At 57.2% G+C, this 22,680-nt stretch overlaps 1 protein-coding gene across 1 annotated transcript; it reads right to left on the bottom strand.

Annotated features, from left to right (window-relative positions):
* Nucleotides 1-491: 491 nt before the first annotated feature.
* FBF1 (Fas binding factor 1) lies at nucleotides 492-22,295 on the bottom strand. The gene is made up of 30 exons (XM_044378741.3): nucleotides 21,907-22,295; nucleotides 21,746-21,808; nucleotides 20,551-20,578; nucleotides 19,701-19,742; nucleotides 17,763-17,856; nucleotides 16,712-16,772; nucleotides 15,865-15,915; nucleotides 14,290-14,431; nucleotides 13,762-13,839; nucleotides 13,096-13,215; nucleotides 12,655-12,793; nucleotides 12,386-12,519; nucleotides 11,687-11,786; nucleotides 10,131-10,604; nucleotides 8,896-8,994; nucleotides 8,457-8,545; nucleotides 8,174-8,232; nucleotides 7,262-7,417; nucleotides 7,037-7,137; nucleotides 6,703-6,909; nucleotides 5,875-5,982; nucleotides 5,650-5,789; nucleotides 5,444-5,562; nucleotides 4,482-4,604; nucleotides 4,211-4,396; nucleotides 3,601-3,777; nucleotides 3,385-3,522; nucleotides 3,178-3,295; nucleotides 2,370-2,479; nucleotides 492-1,730 (listed from the first exon to the last, which is right to left on the bottom strand). Exons 1-30 carry the CDS (start codon nucleotides 21,952-21,954, stop codon nucleotides 1,647-1,649), a joined length of 3,588 nt encoding a protein of 1,195 aa, XP_044234676.2. The 5' UTR covers nucleotides 21,955-22,295; the 3' UTR covers nucleotides 492-1,646.
* Nucleotides 22,296-22,680: the final 385 nt, after the last annotated feature.

Below are 22,680 nucleotides of genomic sequence, written 5' to 3'. Positions count from 1 at the left end.
GCTTACAGCCCTGCAGCTCTTCACACAGGTGGCAACTCGTTTAGGTGTCTGTGGAGAGAAGGACCGAGTTCCAAGCTTCATGAGGTTTCTAATGGGACACCGATGCTTCCCTCCTCAGTGCAGGCACGAACCCGAGCAGCAGCCTGGAGAGCTCGTACTCCACAACAGCACTGTGCAGCACGCTCTTCTAGGAGTCAGTGGAATGAGGTGGCTGAGACCCCGGGGCTTTGGAATCTGCCCAAGGAGAAGGCTCTGCTATTTGCTGTCACCTTGGGCAGATAATTTAATCTCCCTGAGCCCCTGTCCCTTCCTGTGTGAGGTAGGGCTGATCGGCACACTCTTCTCCTCGTCGTGAGGCAGCCAGTGAATGTATAGATTCAGGAAGGTGCCAGTGCCAGCCAGCTTTATGGCAAGGAACAGTGCTACAGAGGGAACACTTCTAAGAACGAAGTATAAACTCCCAGGAGTCATGGCAAATTCTAACAATCCAGTCATAAAGAATAGAGCAATTTAATGGGTCCAAGATGAAGGCTGGAAATTGCTGGTAAATGAAGATCCTTCTGAAGGCTGTTCTGATACCCCTTCACCCTTTGTCCTCCAGTGGAAGGTAGCCAGTCACTGGCTGAGGGAAGCCGCTTCAGGAGTGACCGTGGTTATGTTAGTGGTGTCTATCCCTCCTCGGATCTGCTGGGACCACTGCTAAGCTGCTACCCCCATTCTGGCGCCCCTGCAGGGAGAAGGGCAAAGGCGCCCTCCCAGGGCCGGCAGCCTGGGTAAGGCCCTGTGGGGGTCCCCGGCGCTCTCTACCCTCCCAGCTGTGGCAGGGGCCCCGCTCCCTTGTCTTCACTCCCACCTGTGCTGGTTTGGTAGCAGGTGAACAGGACAGAGAGGCCTCTCTCCCACCTGTGGTGGTTTGGTAGCAGGTGAACAGGACAGAGAGGCCTCTCTACGGGTCCCTCACCATACCCCACTGTCACGCCCAGTCCTGCCTCTGGGAAGCCCTAATTATAAGAAGGGACAGCGTTCGTCAGTGACTCAGGCAGCTGGGAACGAGGCAGGGACTTTGTGCCAGCCAACCTGAGAGCACATCAAGACTTCGAGGTAAAACCTGGCTGGGCACAGCACCTTCCCTGCCCCCTCAACACCGCCCACCTCCGCGGTCGGGAGGACAGAAGGCGCTTCGAAACACGTGCTCTGACTCTATGGCCCAGTTAGGGAGGAGAGCCCGCACTGTCTCTGTTGGCCTCTCAGACAGGGAGGGCAGGAGGCTGCCCGTGGCATCTCTCAAGAAGACTCCCCTGCCTCAGAAGAGGCCCAGGTGACACTAGCCCCCAACCATCTGCCTGCTGAGGAGGGGAGGGGTCCACAGAGCCCAGTGAGCCCTTGGATCTGAGCTGGAAGTCTGGGGGAGAAGAACCGAGGCTGTGGCTGGCAGGGTCGTGGGCTGAGACACCCTCGGCATCACATCTCCCCAGAGGCCACTGTTCCCCAAGCCCCAGAGGCTGGAGCATGCAGAGAGAATGTGCTCACACCCTGTCCCGAGGAGGAGCTGTAATCAGGCCCTGGGCACTCCGGCCTCGGAGCCGGAGCCGGCAGCCAGGGGGGCGGTGGGACAGACTTCCAGGGCTGGAGGCCTCTGGCGCCCTTCAGGTTGAATGGGATGTCATATTGTAGGAGGCTTTCTTCAGGGTTTCCAGAAAGAACTGTTCATTCTCCAAGAAGTCACGGTCCTGAAAGGCAGAGCTGGGTGAGCAGTCCCCGCCCTGGCTCCCTCCTATAACCACTCTGAACAGGGACGCTGGCTCACAGGTGAGCTGAGAGCAAGGTGGAGCCAGTCCTCACTCGGCGGCCCTCTCTCCACTTAACTCCCTGGCTCTGGGATGCGGCAGGGGCGGTGGGGGCACGGAAGTGAGACCGAGCAGGTCTCAGTCATGGAGAGGCCCCTTGTCGGCACATGACTTCACCTCAGTACGCCTGTCTCTAAACCGAGGATAATAATAACATTACCTGCCTGTAGGGCTGGGGGGGTGGGGAGAGCCTCGCACTGCACATACAGCTTTCAGCACGGAGCCTGGCACGCAGGAAACGCTCCATAAGTGAGAGCTCCTATTGTTCCGATCACAGGGTTACCGTGAGGTTCAGCTAAGATGATGGACGCAAGCTGCGTCCCACAGAACCAGGCCCGGAGGACGCGTCTCAGAGATGCTCAGTGGGCACTGTGCACTATTTTTCGGGGGTAGGGGGTGCTTGGCCCTCCTTGGGGCCAGGGTATGTTCCTTCCTGCCTCCCACCAGTGTGAACAGAGGAGCCCTGGGCCCGGGGGGAGTGAGTGGCTCAGGCCGGGGCCGCCTTCCGCTCGGGACACTCACCTGCTCAGCCGTGTGCTTCAGCAGCACCAGCCTGGCGTGCAGGTGCGAGGCGCCCAGGCCGGTGGGCGGCTGGCCGCGCTGGGGCGTGCTGGGTGCAGGGGCCACAATGGCTGAAAAGGTCGAGGAGGAGGTCAGGGGCTGTGGCATAGGGGGGACAGCAGAACAGCCACAGCTCGATCCCTGGGGCCCTTCCCCACTGTGGGTGGCAGCAACCGGGCCAACCTTCTGGGCGCTGCCACTGACTCTCAGAAGCCTTTGAAAATGCTCATGGGACCTAACCTGGCAAGTTCAATTCTGGGAATTTATTCATAGGAAATAATCAGGCAAAGGTGCAGAGATGTATATACAAACACATCCACTGAGATGTTTCTTAGTGACAAAAACCACTCAGTAGGGAATCAATAAAAACATGGAACATAATGGACAATGCTGATTAAGAATTATGGTTAAATGTTTAATTACTGATAGGAAATCACGTTCCATATGTATGTTTCCGAATGAAAGAAATCAAGGTAGAAAACAATTGAGATGATCTCAATTTTTTTTTTTTTAAACACACGCACAGTGTAGAATGCTAGACACCAAAATGTTAAAGGTGCTTCTCTCTTGAGAGTGAGGTTGAGGGTAACCTTTTACAAAGCAGCTTTCCTCTTATCTCTTAGTTTTCCCTACCGCACACATTGCTTGCATGACAAGGGACTAGCAACGGACTTTAACCCGCCCCTAACTACAGTGGAGGGAAGCGTTGCTGGCGCTGCCCCCCAGCGCTCCCGCTCAGCCCAGGTCGTGTCCTTTGGAAGCTACTCACCACTCAGGCTGGCGGCTGCTGGCCCCTGGGTCATGGGGAGCAGGGCCACGGGGCTGGAGGGCAGGTCCTGTGGGACGTGGCCCAGCCGCAGCCTCTGCTGGGCCAGACTCAGATGCTCCTGTGCCCAGCCCCAGAGAGAAGGACATGGCTGTGAGGGTGGGAGATTGGGGGGGTTGCGGGTGCGACCGGAGCGGGGCGGAGCCTTGCCTGCTGCACGCGCTGCTCCTGCTCCCGGAGCCGCTCCTGCTGCCGCTGTACCAGCTGCAGCCTAGCCTGCTGCTCCTGCTGCACCTGCCAGGCCTCGCGCAGCGCCCGCTGCCCCTCCTCGAACTTCTCGGAGGCCACCTGCGGGGAGGCCGGGGGTCAGCGGGGCGGGCTGCGTGGGTGCCCAGCCACGCCCCCCGGAGCCCAGCTGCCGGTCACCTGGCTCATGCTCTCCACCTCCTGGGCGCGGAGCCTGGTGCGCAGGGCAGCGGCGCTGACCCTCTCCTTCTCCAGCTGCAGCTCCTGTCGCTCCCGCTCCAGGGCCTCCCTCTCGGCCGCCAGCTGCTCCTCCTTGGCTCGGAGCTCACTGGCCCTGATCTTTAGCTCGGCTTGCTCCTGGAGACGGCAAGGCCTTGGCTGCATTCCCCCCCTCTGGAGCAAACTACCCCCCCCCCCTTGTTTCCATGGCTCCGACCCACCCTGACTCTGGGGGAGGCAGGAGGGCAAGGGGTCCAAGGATCCGTCAGAGGCCTGGGGCCAAGCCTCAGGGCTGCCCCTCACCCTGGGGCTCAACTTTTCTGAACCCCAGCCTCCTCATTTCTCGAATAGTTAAGTCAGGGGGACGTGATGACGACTGAAGCAGAGAATGTGTATAAAGCACCTAGGTCAATCAAAGGAAGAGATTATTACGATTGTTATTTTCATGTCCACGTTCTTGCTGTCTCTAGGCTCTCTGCTAGCGGATGTACCCCGCTGGAGGAGTGAGGGCCGGGGAAGGAAACGGCAGGGTTGCTGAGCTCCGGGCTGCCCTGGAGGCCCCGGGCCCTACCTTGGCCAGGCTGACGAGGGTGCCCTCCCGCTGGCTGTCCATCTGCAGCGCCCTCTCTGCCTCGCGCTCGGCCCGCTCCTTACTCAGCTTCTGCTGTGCATAGAACTCGGCCCACTCGGCCGCGAGGCGCCGCCGCTCCTCCCCACACTTGTGCATGACGGACTTCTGCTCCTCCAGCAAGGCGCTCTGGGACAAGGGGGCCAGGCCACGGGGTGAGCATCCTTACACTTAGGGCAGGGGTCACAGCTGTACGTGGCGTGGCTGCACTCACCTTGGCCTTCTCCAGCTCCTCCCGCTCCATGGAGATCTGCTGGACCATGACCTTCCTCTGCTCTTCCAGAGCGCGCTGCGAGGACTCCGCCTTGGACTGCTCGGCAGTCACCCGCCATCGCTCCTGGGGGCCAGGTGAGGGCTGAGGACACGCGTTCCCTGGACACTCTGCCCGTCCCCTCCGCCCACCCGTCAGGCCTGACTGCGCCCAGGGAGCTGTGCAACCCCCACCCACCTCTCCCACGCTATGTCACAAACACCTCCAGAGAGGTACGGAAGGAGAGGTGCCGAGCAGGGCTGCCGGGGCCTAGCCGCTGGAACGAACTGCACCAAGGCCTAGAGGCTCCGGAACGACCCAGAGGCACGGGGGCCACTCCACAGGGCCGAAGAACAGCCACAGCCCTGCTCCCCGAAATGCCAGCTGCTGCACTCTGCCTGCCTGTCTCCGTCCACAATGCAGTCAACTTGCCACGGTAGGTGGGACACGGTGTACGCCAGGGGACCAGGGCCATATGAGCAGAAGCTTAGGAACTTGACCGTGCCTGGCCCGAGACAGGGGCTTAAGAAAGGTACCAGATGAGAACTGAATACATATGGTTCACGACACAAACACACCTATATCTAATGTTGGTGAGTCTAGGGGCTATCTCTGGCTAGTGGGTAATTTTGATTTTCTTCTGTATTCCTAACTATATTTTAACTTTTTTAGTATAATGTATCATGTTAAAACCTGGCACAAAGAAAAGAAAAGGTATTTTTTTAGAGAATCAAGCTTGCTCTTCTATATAAAAGATATGCAGGGGTTCAAAAATGCGCCTCTTAGAGCTCAGGGGGCACAGGCTTCAGTGGACGGATGAACGTGATGGACCTGGGTGAGGTGGGCAGGAAGGGCAGGAAGGGGAGCGCTGGCAGCATCCCTGGGGTGCTGGGGACACAGGCCCTGCCAGTGGGAGGGCAGCCCACCTGCTCCAGCAGCCTGCTCTGCTCGTTCAGGCGCGCCTCCATCTTCCCAATGACCTCCTGGAGGTGGCTCCTCTCCTCCTCCATGTCCCGCCGCTGCTGGCCCAGCCTCTCCTGCAGTGCTGGGGGGCCACAGGGCGCTCAGCACCTGCCCGCCATCCCAGCGGGATCTGGGTGCGGGGGGGGACCTGTGGCCCACCCGGTGGTACCTCGGAGCTGCTGGTCGTGCTGCCGGAGCCCCAGCTCCCGCTCCTGGGTGGTGGTGAGGTGCGAGGCCTCCACGCGGGAGGACAGCTCGTGCAGGCTGCTGGAGAACTTCTCCATCTGCTCGATGATGCCGTTCAGGGACCTGGGGCGGGGGGCGGACTGGGTCAGCCCGGCCCCGGGCCCCAGCCCTGCCCCATGAGCGAGCAGGGCTCAGATGGCGCACCCACCGCGTGTGGGAGGTGGCGCTGGTGACCGCGTCAATTTCTCGGTCCTTCAGCACCTTCAGCCGCTGCAGCTGTTCCTCGTGGTCCTGGCGCATCTCCAGGATGGAGGCCCTGAGGGGGAGTGGGGGGCTGGGTGGTGAGCACGCGCGCCGAGCTGCACCAGAGGGCTCGGCAGTCAGTGCTCCTGGCATCTTTCCTCCTCGTACACGTCCTCCCCTGCTCCTCCAGGCACGGCCTCTGCCTCCTTCGCTCCTTATCCTTACATGTCTTGGGGCCTCAATGCCACATCCCCTCTAATGGGAGACTCCTTCTGTTACTTAGCAAAGGACACTTCATACAGGAGAAAAGATAGGCGTGTGGGTAGCCTTTCCTTGTCTGGCCAATCCAAGAAGTGTTGAAAACCCTGCTCTGCCCACATCAACCAGCTCCCTCATGTACCTTTTCTTAGTTTTGTTCTCATCTAGAAAGGCAACCGGATGGACACACCAGGCACAAGACTGCAAACCTCTTCCGGGGTCCATCTAGTCACCAGACTCGAGAGCACCAGCAGGCGAGGGGCTTGACCTGTGCTGAGCTAGGTCCTCGGGTTGCCTGCTGCTACCACGACCCCTCAGGCCCTGCAGGGACCCCTGACCCACCGCTGGAAAAGTGGTGGGCCCTCCACTCAAAGGGGGTGATGGGTCAGTGTGCCTGGCCTTGGTCCTCACGTGGAAGGGAAGGGGTCAAGCCTCAGCTGCTGAGCCACAGCTTGGGGTCTCCGGGGAATGGACTTCCTCTGGCCATCCTCGAAGCCAGCTCCCCCTGCCTGCCCACCCTGGGCCTTGTGCTCACCTCTGCAGCTCCCGGAGCCGCTCCATTTCCTGGTCCTTCTCTTGCATGGCGGCCGCCAAGCGCCGCTGGTACTGGGCTGCGAGCTCGGCGCGGGCCTGCTCGGCTTCTTGGCAGTGCGACAGATACCGGGCTGACAGCTCCTCGTGCTCCCTCCGCAGCCGCTCTTCCCTTTGCTGGTACGATGTTTCTAGCACCTTTACACGGCTTCTGCCAACAAAACACACAGCTGTGGGGCTCAGAGGGTGAGGGCGGACACTCAAAGAGCCTCTCGGAGCACGTCGGCTACGGCCGGCCCTGAGGCTTGGGAAGCCGGCGCAGGAGGAGCAGCGGGTACCTGTGAGCACTCTCGATGAGCTCCAGGTCGGCCTGGTGCCGCTGCTGCAAGCTCTCGAGCAACAGCTGGTGCTGGGCCCGCTCCAGCTCCAGCCTCCGCACCTGGAGATGGCAGGAGAGGGGGAGGTGGGCTCCCTGCGCCACCTGGGGAAGCCTTCCAGCCCTGGGAGGGAGACCTGCCCGTCACAGCCTTGCCCCCCCAGCCCAGGGCGCCTCTGTCCTTCACCTGGGCCTCCAGCTCTGCCAGCCGGGCCTGACTCTGCAGAAGGTCAGCCTGGAGCTCGGCAGGGCCGCTCTGCAGCTGCGCCTGTGCGGCCACGAGCTGCCGCTGGTATTCTGGGCCCGGCGACAGGCTCCGCGCCAGGGACTCCGGGAGCAGGGACTGTAGGGGAGGGTGGGAGATGGTTCGGGGGGGGGGGGGACAGGGACTCAGCTGAGCTCAGCTACCTCTGGCCATCCCAGGCCCTGCGCCTCATCTGTGGCTGCCAATGAGGACAGAGACGTGACACCGGGAGGCCGAGGCCTTGGAGTTGTGCGGTCATCGTCCCTCTCCTCCTCCCTCAGCACAACGTCCTCCCCAGCAGGTGTTCCAGGTTCCTAGACAAGCAGCTGAGCCCCAGCAGCGTCTCAGCGATGACAGAGGCTTCCTTCTGCCAGGCCCTAAGGCCAGATGTTGAGCGCCTCTCTACTTCCTGAAGGTTGCCCACCACCCACCACCTCCGGAGGTGCTTCTGGGTTCCTGGGGATAGGTCTCTGGGGTCTCCTCACGGCCGGGCTCAGAGGTGACCACTTCCCACACCTGGGAAGCAGGTGGAGCAGCGGCGGGAGGATGGCAGCCATGGAGGCGGCCTTCTAGATGGAACAACGGGAAACCCGCAGCCCTGCTTTCTGACTGGAGTATTCCTGGCTGTCCCCGCACGGATGCCACATCGACCTCTCTCCTGCAGTTGGCAAAGTAGCGGCCAGCGCTGCCGGAGAGCGGCGAGGCTAGAGGTTGAGGGAAGCACTGGGGGAGTGCCGTCAGATCTCCTGACACATGATTCCCCGCAGGCTGTCGGCTCAAACCACAGCCGCTGCCTCTGGGCACGGGAGCTGCGCTACGGCCGGAGGCCTGTTCCTGCCGGTCCGCCCTGCCTACCTGGACCGGCACAGGAGGCCCTGAGGGTTCCTGGGAGCTCGGGAAACAAGCTGCCGGCTCTGAAAATCAACAGCAGAGAAATGAGCAGGAGGCCCACAGAGGCCCGGAGGTCGCGTGTGCGTGTGTGCGCGTGTGTGTGAGTCCAGCTCTACTTGTCTTCCCGACTCGTGTGCGTGTGTGCGTGTGTGAGTCCAGCTCTACTTGTCTTCCCGGACCCTAAAGGAAGCTCAAAGTGCCTCTTCCCCACCCAGAAGTAAAGCACTAAACAAAGCAGAAAACAAACCAATGCTGGAGAGGTCTCCGAGGGCTGTTCCCCTCTTTGGGTCACCTCCAGGGAGGGTCAAGGCAGTCTGGTTCCAAGTCACAGGGGACCTAAGGACATAGAGATTTGGGGGGGTCAGTGGTCAAGGTGAACAGCCTACTGTGTAGAAGACAGGGAGACAAGAAGAGGGCTGGCACGGGCAGTGAAGGCAAACAGGTTCAGAGAGTGGACTGGAAAGGCCTGGTGGCTGGCAGTTTACTAAGAGTGAGGTCTTGGTTGGGTAAAGGAGACGGGGCCCGGCTTCGGGTCCCCTTAGTCAGCGGGCCCGATACAAGGTAGCAGATACCGTATGCCAAACCAACCAAGTCAGAGCCCAGCATGGCTGCCCATCATCTCTAAGGTAGGAGGCCCATGCAGGACCAACCCAGCCTCTCACACCCCCAGCCCCCTGCGGACCTACCCCGAGGTGGCAGGCCTTATTGGTGGCTTCTTTGCCGCTGTTCCTGAGGGCCCTCCAGCAGCTGCTTGCTCGAACCCTTGAGTGCTGGGAACAGGTTGGCTGAGGAAGTAAATGTTACAGCAAATGTGGCAGAAGGTTCCATTTAGGCTGGACGTGGCTGGGTGGGGACAAGTCTGAGCATGAAGCTGTTGGCCACTCGTCCCCTCAGCGCCCCTCTTGTTCCATCATCCCATCTTGGGAATTCTCCTCCCAAGTCTGAGCCCCTGGCCTTCCAGTACCCCTTCTTGGCCCCAGGGCCCTCTAGGGCACAGTGGACGGGCGCTGACCATCTGTTGATGGTCCGAGGAAAACAACGCACACGTTAGAGACACCAGAGTTAAGTTCAAGTTCAAGGCCTTGTTCTGGCACACACAACTTTGCTGAGTTAGCCTGGGGCTCTGTTCACTGTCCTGCCACCCAGCTCCCACTGGGCTCCTCTCCTCCTGCCGTGGTTTCCACCCACCTTGGTTAGCTCTCGGGGCCAAAGGGAAGCTTTTCCCTTCGTTTCAGACGGAGGTCAAAGCTACCTGCCTCGTTCACACCAACCCTGGGGCTGGGTTATGTCCCTGGACTGTCACACAATTGCCTGCTTCACCTCTTCCTCGCTCTGGCCACACGCCATCTTGCCACTTCCTCTGGAAGATCCCAGTCTTGCCCTCTTGCCCTCAGAGGTCACTCGCTGTCCTGTCCCACAGGATTTGCCGCTGCTCAGAGGTCACTCGCTGTCCTGTCCCACTCGGTGACATTCCCCAGGAATTGCCCCTTAGCCACTGTCTTCTCTGACACTCCCCTGAAGCACGAGCACGTGTCATGTCCCTTAGCTCAGGCCAGCAGAGGCACCAATAATTTGGACACTGGGTCTTTCGGGACCCCAAGGGCACTGTGGGCAGGGCCCTTGCTCAGAGGCACCAGGATGGCTGTGCCTTTGTCACATCAGGGTACCCTCTGTCCCCGCCTGATCAAGTCAGCCCTTGTCCACATGACAGTTAGGGCGTGAGTGTTGACAGCCTCCTGACCCCCTCTGGTCTGCACGCAGGCAAGGATGGGGAGCCAGACGCTCTCTCTGTAGTGTCCAGAGAGGCAGAGGCACAGCCAAGAGGCCGGCACTCCTGACTGAGACACCAAGATGGGCAAGGTTGGCCCCCCCACGCCCCTGCCCAGCCCTCCCTCCCCTAGATAGCAGCCCAAGCCTGTACCTGCTGGAAGGGGCACTGCCTACTGCCCCCACCAGATTCTGGCCCTTAGAGGCCTCAGTGTGCTCCTCTCTGGCCAGACCTTGGGACTTCTTCCGAGACAAGGCCTGGCTCAGCCAATCCTCTTCCTCTTTCTCCTCAGACGCTCCCAGCTGGGAAGGCTGGCTGGCTTTGGCAGGGAAACCTGCCCCCTCAGCTGGTGGCTTTGGCCCCAAAGAGGAGGAGGGCAGTCCGCCTGGGGCCGAGTGCCGGCCTGGGGCTGAGGGCTGGCTCCTGGGAGGGAGCACGGAAGGAGTGGAGAGCGCTGAGCCTCCCCTCTGAGCCTCTCTGGTGGGAGAGGGAGGGAACAGGTCGTCATCCTTGAGGCCCAACCAGTCAGCTCCTCCCTTCCTGGGGTGGATGGGGCTGGAGGCCGCTGGAGTGCTTGGTTTGGAGCCTGGTTCCCCCTTGGTGTCTGCGCCATCTTCTGCTAAGAACCTACTTCAAGACAGAGAGGAGGGGGGTCTAAGGCAGGGCAAGCAGTCCATCCTAAGAGCCCCCTGACCAGCCTTTCCCTCCACGGCTCGGGGGTGACTCTGAGGCCCACATTAAGGAGTTAGAGGTGCCTGGGGCTCTGCGCAGCCAGCCCGACGCCCAGCGAGCACAGTGCCCACACCAGCTCGGGCGGCAGAGCAGCAGCCAGCTGAGAGCTGTTAGTAGAACGCCCTCGAACACAGACGTCTTGAATTCCATCACGTGAACAGGGGACAATTCTATCCGTAGCAAGCAGCACCAAGTGACAACCATGGGGAAGCACGTCCAGAGAAAAATGAGTTAGATCAAGTGGTTTTAGGTTTTCCATCGACAATGTCACCTGTTTGTTTGGCCACTGTCTAGAAGCGTTACTGGCCCCTGGCAGCAGGTTCCAAGGTCTAAGAACATACTGGGACTGGGAGAAATGTCAACGTGTGTGTAGGCTTATTTAGAGAGAAAGAGTGTGGTGCAGCCAACATGGCACAGTATCAACCACTGCTGACTCTGGCCGAGGCGCGGGAGGGAGTGCTTTGTGCCATTCTTACAACTTTTCTGTCAGTTTGAAATTATTTCCAGATATAAAGTGGAAAATGTATCCTGGGAGAAAAACTCCAAATTCAGAAAAGTCTCCCCACTAACGTAATGTTTTGCCACACACGGGGATGAGACCGCGGCCAGGCGTCACGGTGGACCCCGGGGCTGGTCCTGGGAGCGGGGCGTGAGAAGCCACTGTTCGCGGTCTCGCTACCCTGGGACTGAACATTCCTCAGGGAGATTGGCTGACCTCAGATGTTTATGGCTTTAAGGGTTCCAGGCGGTGTTGGGGCACCTTCTCCTTTTCCTTCCAAGGAGGCCAGAAGCAAATGGGCCTGGATGGGCAGGACTGGGCAACGCCCCTCCTCCTTTGGCACCTGCAGGGTGCCACCCCGGGCCTCGTACGCCGTGGTCCTCAACAAGACTGTGGGCGGGAGGGGGAGGCTGGGCCACCTCCTCCTTCCTGGTAGGCACCTGTCCCCAAGGTCACGCTCCCCGCAGGCCCCGCTTACCTGACCGACTGCCGGCGGGACTGGCGGCCCTCGCAGGAGCCCACGGTGGGCTGATAGGCCCCAAAGGTGAAGTCCTCATCACCCCAGGGATCTTCCTTGTCTGTAAAATGAAGAAGCCTGTGATCTCGAGCAAGGCAATCAGACGCTTCTGTGGCTGCAGACCTCTGTTTAAAAAAACTGAACTGGTAGCTTGTCATGTCAGCAAGTGAGCAGAGGTGAAGCTGCTGTACGGGAGGCAGGGGTGCGGCACTGGTTATGAGCTCGAGGTCTCAGCATCCCGCACGCCGGGCATCACCTGGGAGCCGTGAACAAGGCACCGGCGGCGTCCTGCCCCAGGCACCCTTCAGATGAGGCCCGCTGGGCTGCCTGTGCCATGAGAATGATTCTTAACAGACAGCCCGTGGGCCGACACTTCGAGAAACATTGGTCTAGAGCGATCTTTCTCACACTGTGACCTGCTACCTATCCGCAGGTCAAGAAACCAATTTCATGAGTCACAACCAACGTATTTATAACTCAGATAGTGTATAAATAAAAAATAACAGAATACTGAACGTGGTAATTATCATTCCGTGACGCTTTTGTCTCAGTTATGATAACATGTGTTGCGATGTAAGCTTATTTCTCGTTATGGGTTGTGGTACAAGTGTGGTCTGGGAGCCCCCCACCTTGCCTCCCCTGCCCTGCAAGGTTGCTCACCCTGGGGCCTCTGGTACTTCTTGTCCAGCTTGAATTCCCTGTGCTCCCCAGTGCCCGGGCGGGCCAGGAGTTTGGTGGCAGTGCCCCGACCCAGCAGCTCATCCAGCCTGGAGCGAGCAGGACGGGGCCCTTCCCTGCAGGACAGGACACACACAGGTACACGTCAACGCGGGTGTGCCTGGGGGCCTGCACCGTGCCGGCCCTCCGGCTTTTCCCTGGGCCTGAGGCAGCTCTACGTGCAGGGTTCCTCTGTTCCTAAGGACCCTTACTGGTCACCCGTCTGCCTCCTTTCTGCTGTGGGGCTGTCTGCAAACCCCAGGGTGGCCACAATGTCGTCCTCCTCATCAAATAGCACTTCTTCTTTCTTTCGGACCGGGGTGTCCCCAGGAGTTAGCGGAATAGATGGACCTAGAGGACAGAACACAGGGCACAGTGCCCACGGCCCACCATGCCCTCAACCCTGGTGTCTGAAGGGGGGCGCTTCTCTGAGACCCGGACCTCTGGGTGTGGCTGCAGGCATCCCATGTGTCTGGTCTGCACACAGGACCGACGCCCCCGCCCCACCGCAGGCTCATGCGTCCCACCTCCCTGTTCAGAGACACTGATAATCTCTTGGTCTGGGATCTGAGACCTGTGGTCCCGGCCCGGTAGAGTCTCTGGTTGAGCCAACTCTACCTGCCCAGGACAAGCAACAAGCCCACCCTCCTTACCTTGATCTCTGACGGGGGCTGGGCTCTTTTCGGAAGCCATTTTACTCTCTGCCCCAGGGGGCTTCTTGGTGATTCCTTCCTCATTGTCGGACAGAAGTCCTGCCAATGGGTCTTCCAAGTCTCATGGCCAGAAGGAAAGCACAGATCAGTCTGCACCCTTTCTTCTGGAAAACAAGCCTCGCACTGTGTTGGGGGCCGATCACTCCAGGGGGGATTTCTAGCTGCTCTAATACATGAACAGCCACTCAGCGCCCAGAGGACACACATCAGCCTCGGCAGGGAGCCAGGGAGCGGCCCGGGGCCTGCCTGTGTGCCCCGAGGCTCTGCTGTCTGCACAGCCTTCTGGAAACATCCCCCAGGCATCAGAAGCGAAGTAAAACATTCGTGTGCATTTGGAAAAGGGAGGGGAGTTCTTACGCTTTATAAAACCTTCAGGTTGATGTCTGGCTTCAAAGTCTGGCAAATACGTGACCCAAATCTCCCCCCAATACAACCCCATCAGTCCCTCCCTGACTTCCTGAGGAGCTGAACCGGTGGCCCCGGCTGTCTGCTCCTCCTCCGACACACATGGCAACCTGCCGCCGGGCAAGCACGTGAGCACCACCCAGGCTCCTCCACTCTCAAAACCAAAGTGCCCCGGAAGCATGACCACGGGGCCTGTGGTACCTTCGAAGGAAAACTTTCTGTCCTGATGCCCAAAGCTGCTGGGAGAGGGAGGGGGCTTCTTGGCGGGAATGGCGTCCCCTGTAAGAAGCAAACAGAAGGCAAGGTCATAGGCCTGGCCCTCTCCCAGCCACGGTCCTGCCACACCATGACGGGGACCCTGGGACGGCGTGCCCTTCTCTGTGGGGGGCTGAGGGCTCATGGGTGTGGAGACGGCGGTGGGCTGGGTCGACACCTCGCTGGTTCTCACACAGGCTTCTGCCGGGGAAATGTGGTCTGGAGCCACTTCCTGTCCCCCAGTCACAGGTCACTCCAAACAGAGTCATGGACTTGGGAGGCACACAGGCTCCCAACAAACTCCCCAACTTACCTCCCATGGAGTTGGCCATGTTGCACCTAGAGGGCCTGGAAGCACACTGGGAAGGGAGGAAGCCGCCCCCTCCCCAACCACAGAGAAAGCCCACGGGAATGAGAGCTGCGTGCCCTCCTATGCCCAGAGCGTCCCTAGATCCCAGGCACACCCACGCTCACCTTTCTCCCTGGCTGTCAGCGTGCCGGCGGGTTTGGGATGATGAGGCAGTTCTTCTTTCCCAGGACCCCTGGCAGCTCTTTTGTCAGAGGCCAGATTAGACCTCTTCAGACCGAAGAGATCGGCATCCATGTCGTCCAGATCCTGGAAAAGCAGGAGGGAGGGAGGAATCCTCACCGGTGCTCAGCCGGGGTACCGTGTGGCCCTGTGCTCTGAGCAGCCTGGTGGTGATACGGCCTCCACATTCCGTGGGGGGACAAATGGGGACCTGGTTTGGGGAACTGACCCTGAGTTACAGAACTGGTGAGAGGCCAGGCCGAAGCACAAGGTCTTCACCGGCTCAGTCTCAGGTAAGCCCCGTCTCAGGGGGCACCTCCACACCCCCTACTAGCACCTGTTGGCCCCAGCTTCTCGCACAGGCCTAGTAAGCAGTGGATGGAACTCTCTTTACGGTGGGAACCAAACAGCAGGACCCCGGGACTGAAGACTCCCAGAGGGACTGCCGCCAGGCTGTGAGAAGGGGCCAGGTACCCGGCCAGCAGAGGAAGACAGTCAGGGCCTCCGCCACCACCGCCCCCCGCACAGACTCGCCACATGCTGACTGACTCCCATTAGGGGAGGAAGACTTTCTCCGGGAGGACGCTTGGCACCCCAGGGGCAGAGGTGTGAGGAACACAGGGAAAAGGGGAAACTATGCAGGAAAAAGAGGAGTTGGGAAGGAAAACTGGATCACGGGGAAGCAGAGTGAGTTGGGGGGCAGGGACCCAGCTCATGGTTCTGGAGTGAGACTCGAAGTCACCACCAGCAGCTGAGTCAGAGGACTGGAGGGCTGTGGCCAGGGCTGCCAGTGGGCGGGCCCTGGGCAAGAGTGATTTCAAGATGAGGTTAAAGAGGCTGAATATGGAGCCAAGAAAGGGACAGACTCCAATTTTTTAGCCCTCCCTTCCCCCCAAGGCTGAAAGCAAGCACTTGGCCTTGGCCTGGGACGCTAGGTTAGCAAGAGGGACGAGAGGCAGGACGTCAGGCGGGACAGGGCTGCGGGACGGACAGGTGGGAAAGCCAAGGTGACCTAAGGTGTCAGACCCTGGCTAGACCACCTGAGCCCTGGGGATTATCTTAAAAACTGTACAGAATTTACGTCTTAAAATTCCATTCCCAAGCTTAGCTTGGCGCTTGATCCAATGAGAGCACAGCTGGACTGAAGGGGCCTTGGCAGGGAATGTGGAGAGAAACACAAAGAACACTTAAGAAGGAGCCTTAGAGGAGAGTCTCTCCTTCTCTCCCCCAATGGGGGTGGTGTCTCTGGGTGGGAGCCAGCCCCAGTGCACGAGGGGCTTGGTACAGGACTGTGTCTCCTGGTGGACGAATCTCTAGACAGCAGGAAAATGGATTTCTATCCAGAGACACTCAAAGGGCAGCAGCTCACAGATGAGCTCCATTTTGACTAGGAAGGGCTCAGGAACACAAATTGTAAAGGGAAAAATGTGAGGGAGAAGGAAGGCTTGGCACAGAACGTTCCTACCGCCTGCCCCCCACCCCCCGCCCCACTCCCAGAACTGTGCAAGCCAGTTCGGTACCTTCATCGCCTGAAGCAAAGTCTGCGGGTCTGCATCGGAGACATCTGACACCTAAGTCCACGGAAGAGTAAGGACACACGTTGGCCGAGGCCGCATAAAGCTCTGGCTCCTGTTGCCTTGCTACTGTGAGGGCAGACGGCTCAGCAGGGGCAGAGCTCGGCCAGTGGGGCACCAGCAGGAGGTCCTGCCTTCCCCTGGGACAGAAGTGTCCTCAGAAGTCAAACCTGCCCAGGTGTGGAGACCCAGAAAGAGGTGCCACTTTCTGCCCCTCCTCACTGGAAAGAATCCCTCCATCACAGGGCATCACTATGCCACTTCCCAACTGTGTAACCGGATAGCCGGGGAGATTACGGGAAACACAGTTGTAAGGGGCAAGATCCGAGATCCAACACTTGGTGGGAGCTCTGCTTTCTAGCTCATCTCACTGGTAGGAAGGAAAAGCCTGCTGGGTTCACATGTGGGTCCGCTTGGCAGCCCTTGGGTATTATTTTGAGAACACACCGGCTTTGCAGAAACTTCTTTTTTTTTTTTTTTTTTTTTTTTTTTTTAAAGATTTTATTTATTTGACAGAGATAGAGACAGCCAGCGAGAGAGGGAACACAAGCAGGGGGAGTGGGAGAGGAAGAAACAGGCTCATAGCGGAGGAGCCTGATGTGGGGCCCGATCCCATAACGCCGGGATCACGCCCTGAGCCGAAGGCAGACGCTTTAACCGATGTGCCACCCAGGCGCCCCGGCTTTGCAGAAACTTCTAAACCTTTGTGTGAGCAACCTCCCAGCTGTCACCCCCAGTTCATTGCTTCTGGGGATAAGTAGAGAGGGTGGGGAGTAGCGTGGGCCAGGCTCACCTCGGCATCAGGTCCCAGGAGGCCCGCCGTGGTGCTGAAGGCACGGTCTTCCAGGAGGGATCTGCAAAGAGGTGCAATCAGCACCCACTTGCATCGCCAGGGTACTGACTGATTCTGAGAAAGGAAGGCGGCTCAGAGAGCCCCGCTGAACCTGGGGGCTGCTCCAGGAGAACGCGACAGAGTTGCTTAAAGAAATTTCACAGGCCACCGAATGCAGAGATTTTCCATTTTTCTAAAGCGGTACAGCCCCTTTAAAACCAATCTGTTAAACACCTGTGACGAGCACAGCGTATAGACCTGTCCGATCGCTATGTGGTACGCTCGAGACTATTTTCACGCTGGGTATCAACTGTACTTCAAAAAAAAAAAAAAAAAAAAAAAGCCACGAGATGGGAAAACAACAGTTAAAAACAACAGATAAGAGAGAAAAACGGAGGGGCTCCTGGGTGGCTCAGTCAGTTAAACATCTGCCTTCGGCTCAGGTCATGATCCCAGGGTCCTGGGATCGAGTCCCACATTGGGCTCCTTGCTTGGCAGGGAGCCTGCTTCTCCCCCTGCCTGCTGCTCCCCCGTGTGTGCTCTCTCTCTGACAAATAAATAAAATCTTCAAAAAAAAAAAAAAAAAAAAAAAGAGAGAGAGAGGGAGAGAAACAGAACTGCGTCGGCTAAGATGAAGGTGGAGGGTGGACAGCTCACAAAACTCGCTCCTATCCCTCCATTGTCAGGAGCACTTTGGAAGAACGACCTGAAAGCCCCTGATCCAGGCCAATTCTCTTATTCTGGGGGTGAGAACACTGAGGGCCCAGAGGTTCAGGAATCACCCACGATCACACAGTAAGTGTCATGGGCGGGACTGGCAGCCAGGACTCCCGACCCCGGTCAGTTAGCCTCCCACTCCTCAGGGTCCTTTAAAGGAGGGAAGGGAGGAAAGGGAGGAGTAAGGGACAGCAGCAGCGGGGTGCACAACAAGTGGGAGAAAAGCAGGAGGGTGAGGAGGCAACAGCATCTGGACTGAAGGGGTGACAGTCACGCAGGCCAGTCCCGCTCTCACTTCGTTCTAGCCCTGGAAGAAGGCAGCGCCTGGGCAACAGCTGTGGCGTCTCGGGCACTCGAAGCTAGTTTAACAGGCTCTTCAGGTAGTGTCACTGGAAAAAAAGAGAACAGAAATGATACCATTTGGCAGGTGAACTGGAGTCAGATGAAAAAGACTGGAAGTTCCCCACCAAGCACTCCCAGAAAAACCTTCTCCCAGGAAGTTCACCCTAAATGCCAACTGAGGCCAAATGAAGAGCCCAACCCCACTGCACCCCATAAAGCACAGGAAGAACGATGCACTTCCACCCCCCAGAGCTCTCGGCTGGAACACAAGGCTTGGGCTCCGTGGGTTCTTCTGGGCCAGGTCGGGGGAGCCTCAGCCTGGCTGCCCTCAGTGAGCTCTCCATGGCCCCTGAAGCCCTGCTTTTCAAGACGGCAGAGGTGGGCACACACGATATCCGGAATATATAAGAAACTCTTACAACTCAATCGTAAAAAGACAACCCAATTTAAAAAAAGGATCCGAAGAGACCTTTCTCCAAAGAAGATACACAAATGGCCAATAAACCCATGAAAAAGATGCTCAATGTCATTAGTCATTAGGGAAATGCACGTTAAAACCACCATGAGAGGGGCGCCTGGGTGGCGCAGTCGTTAAGCGTCTGCCTTCGGCTCGGGTCATGATCCCAGCGTTCTGGCATCGAGCCCCGCATCAGGCTCCCTGCTCGGCGGGAAGCCTGGTTCTCCCTCTCCCACTTCCCCTGCTGGTGTTCCCTCTCTCACTGCCTCTCTGTCAAATAAATAAATACCAACACCATGAGAGGGGAGGGGGGTGGGGGGAAGGGGTAACAGGGTAACGGGCATTAAGAGGAGCGTGTGATGGAATGAGCACTGGGTGTTACATAAGACTGATGAGTCACTCAACTCCACCTCTACGTGAAAAATACTCTGTTAATTCATTGAATTTAAATTTAAAAAGATGAAAAAAAAAAAAACCCGCACAATGAGATGCAACTGTATAGGGCTAAGATGAGCATAACCAAAAAGACAGAAAATTAGCAAGTGTTCGCAGGGATGTGGAGAAACTAGAACCCTCACATGCTGCTGGCGGGAATGCAAAATGGCGCGGCTGCCGTGGGAAACAGTCTGGTGGTGCCTCGACGAGTTAAACACAGTTACCATGTAAGCAGTTCCCTTCCTTAGGATACGCCCCCAAAGAACTGAAAACATACGGCCACACAAAAACGTGTACCTGGGTGTTCCTAAGCGCATCATTCATCCTAGCCCCGCCCCAACGTGGTGTCCACCACCCACGATGGGTGGACCAGCAAAACACGGTCCATCCACACACTGGAACACCGTCCAGCCATAGGGAGGACTGCAAACGGGAACGGCTCAGTGTGGGCGAACAAAGCCAGATGCAAAAGGCAAGCACGATGTGATTCCATTTTATACAACAGGTCTGGAACAGGCAAACCCACAGGGAAGGAAAGTGAGTAAGTGGCTGTGTAGGGTTGGGGGGAAGGGAGAGTAGGAGTGACTGCTAATGGACGTGGAGTTTCTTTATGAAAGTGTTCTGGAGTTAGATTGTGGTGATAATTACGTAACTTTGGGAACACACTAAAAGCCAGTGAATTGTACACTTGAAAAGAGTGAATTTTCTGTGAATAAGATTTCAATTAAAAAAAAAAAAAAAAAGAGGGGCGCCTGGGTGGCTCAGTTGGTGAAGCGTTCGACCCTTGATTTCCGTTCAGGTCATGATCTTGGGGTCATGAGATAGAGCCCTGCCGCAGGCTCCGCGCTCAGTGTGTGTGTGGGGGGTCTGCTTGGGATTCTCTCTCTTCCTCTCCCTCTGCTACCCTCCCCCCCACTCTCTCGCTCTCAAATAGATAAATCTTAAAAAAAAAAAAAAGAACAAGCTAAAAACAGGGGGTTCTGCAAAAGGGGCACTTACTGTCATCCCCTAAGAGGTCACCAAGGACATCATCAATGGAGCCTAGAACAAATAGAAAAGGAATGGTCAAGACTTCAGGAGAAAACGATGTCCTTAAGAAGCCTCACGTCTTGAGACCTCGTCCCAATTCCAGACTCTTCACCACCAGAGGGCTCAGATGCTGGGGCCGGGGACCCAGCTCTCTCTTCAACGGCCACGAGATGTTTCCTAACTCTCTGACAACAGATCACAATGCCTTGTTGAAGGACCCCAGGGTGGAAATCGAAAAGAACTCCCTCAAAGGATGATGGCGAGCATTTTCAGGAGAGCCTGCATTCTACAGGACACACTGGCCAACAGACTCTGAATAAAGCCCCGTGTGCCTCTTTGGGAAAAGCGTCCAAGATTTCTAGGCACACATAAGCCTCTTTCACGCCAACAGCTTCCTCGTGCGCTTCCGTCTGAGATCTCCCCCTCCCCCAGCACTGGTCTGGGGGCACACCCCCTTGGCCACTTTCCGAGGGGGTATGTGGGGGGAAACCCAACGTACACGTACTGAACTAGTTCTTGTACCCAGCTGAAGTGCCTTTACCGCCCTTAATGCCAACTGTATACTTTCCAATACAGAGCTCGACAGGAAGGACTTTTTTCCCCAAGCCCCACCCCTGTCCATTTATTTCTGGATTACTCTGAGGGCCAATAGGCACCACAGGGAGTCCCCCATAAAGACCAATGCTTTCCTGTGCAATTATGGGGAAACCGGCAAGACTCATGTCAAGAACATTTAGATACAGACACGTCTATGTTATTTTTGGATGAAAGGTGGGGAATTATTTTTGCCTTAAGGGTGATGTTCTATTTTTCCACTTACCTTTCAATCCCTTCTTGGTTTTTGGTGCCTACCATTGGAAAAACAAATCACATTAACAAAATCAAAACAGTGAACGTGGCTGAAACCAAGAATACAGAATAAATTGTTTTGCCTTTTGCCAAGTCACCAGAGGAAAAGGAGCAGCAATGGCATTTAGAGACAGAAGCTCTTTATACTTTCCCAGGGTTTCTGAGAATAGACTCATTCAGAGCATGGAAGCAGCCGCCACTAACCAGCAATGGACACCACTGTGGGTGCCATTCGGTGGGCAGAAGTCTCTCCTTTTCCCTGATTTCCGATGCCACATGTGAACCCTCCCAGGCAGGATATAACACGACTGGGAAGGTTTTCCCCTCTTCTGCGTCCTTGACTTCTCAACACCAACAAGGGACACTTAAAAATGCTTCTGGCTGGCCATCCAGAGGCTCAGAAGGCTTGCTCATCTCTTAATAAGTTTGGTCTCAATTCTACCTGGTCTCTGGGGACCATATCCTGGTCCTTGTCACCCAAACCCTAAAGTTCTCCAGGCAGTCAAGATCTGGGGGGTGGAAGCAGGGGTAAGAGTCTGCATTCTGCCTACCATCTCAAGGCTCTGGGAGCTGCCTGTAGCTGGTTCACAGCGCTGTCCGGCTCATTTGAATTCTGCCCACATCAGGCTCATCCTCCCTAATGAGGAAAATTCAAGTGGTTGCTTAAAAATGATGTAGCTTTCACAGTGCTTGGGTCCAAGGCCCATCAAGGTTTCTCTCACTTTACCCATTCAAGAGGTTAAAATCTAGTTCCATAAATTAAAAATTCCTTATAGGGAGAGCTACTTAGATGAGAAGCAAAGTGCTCTGGGTGACTTAAGGAGCTTTCTGAGGCCTGGAGATGACTCACACAAAGTGCAGTGGTCCTCATCTCTTCTCCTGAAAGAGGATGCAAGAGATGGTAGGTACCCATCTCAGAAAGGAGGTGGGTGCCTGGCACTATGGCCAATAAGCATTCCCAGGCAACACCCATGACTACATTTGTGCATTCAGCACAAGGAGTCGATGTGAGCACTGGTTTTACTCTTTGAAACTATTTTCACCAACGGTGGAAATTTTTCCCTTCACGCTAACTGTAAATCTGATTTAATCCATTAACAGCGAAGTGTTTGACTCAGATTGTCACTCTCTGAGCATTACCCCTCCTGAGCATTACCAAGACCGACCTTCCCATGCCTTGGAAGAAAGGAGTCAGAGGGGGTCATCTCTATTTGTCGGTGTTGCAGGTCCTGTTAACAGAATGCAAAATTCATCTGGGATTATTCACAGGGGCCACTCTGAATGTTTGTGTTTCTCTTTCTTTGTAATGGCAATTTGCACGACCTACAAGTCCAAACACGTTTTGTCTCATATCACATCCGAGAGCTTCTGCCATCTCCTAGGGATTTCGTCCTAGCCTCCCAGACCAGGGAATCTCTGAGAAGTTTGCAACGGCTAGAAGTGCCACAGAGTACCACCGCGTCATCGTATCTGCTCCGCCAACTCCGTGCCAGGCATTGAAAAATCCTTAGCAAGGGCCCTTCCGGTCACCCCCTAGGTCTGGAGACTCCGCGGCCCTCCCTGCGTCACCCGCTCCGCGCGCCCATCCCCGCTCAACCCCGAGCGCGGCCTCCTCTCCTCCCAGCCCCTGAAATCTCCCGGGTTACGCGCCATTCCCCGCGGAGGCGCAGCCACTAGCCATAGATGCTGGTCGGGACCCCACTCGAGCCCAACTCGCTCTGACCTCCCGCGCCGGAGCCCCGCGGACACCAATCTCTCAGTCGCTCGGAGTTCGAAAGAAAGCCGTGGCGCGAGGCATGCTGGGAGTTGTAGTCCTCGGTCCGGTCATTGACCAGAATCAAGAGAACAGGGAACGCCGAGATAAGCTACATTTCCCAGAGTACCGCGCCGTGGCCGTTAACCTCTGTTCGCGGCTGGCGCGTTGCTAGGAGCTGCCTCCACGCGGAGGAGGGCGGCCGGCTCCGAGGCCGTTGGGCTTCTTCCTCTCGCCCTCCCCGGGGACTGCCGGGACTTGGGTTCCAGGAATTCCTCTGAGCGCTGACTCGTGGCCAGGTGGCGGGGCATGAGAAATGTATTAAATTGACGTGTGAAACCGTGAACA

This window comes from Ursus arctos, unplaced genomic scaffold, assembly GCF_023065955.2.
Source record: "Ursus arctos isolate Adak ecotype North America unplaced genomic scaffold, UrsArc2.0 scaffold_24, whole genome shotgun sequence".
Lineage (NCBI taxonomy): Eukaryota > Metazoa > Chordata > Mammalia > Carnivora > Ursidae > Ursus > Ursus arctos.
The sequence above is the reverse complement of the archived record's forward strand: the minus strand, read 5'-3'. Positions and strand labels throughout refer to the sequence as shown.

Coding starts and splice junctions, on each gene's coding strand:
- FBF1 (XM_044378741.3), bottom strand. CDS start 21,954: ATGGCAGAAGCTCTCGGATGTGATATGAGACAAAACGTGTTTGGACTT. Junction 15,916..16,711: donor TCCTGGGACCTGATGCCGAG/GTGAGCCTGGCC, acceptor CCGTGGACTTAG/GTGTCAGATGTCTCCGATGC. Junction 3,296..3,384: donor AGGAGCAGCGCGTGCAGCAG/GCAAGGCTCCGC, acceptor GGCTGGGCACAG/GAGCATCTGAGTCTGGCCCA.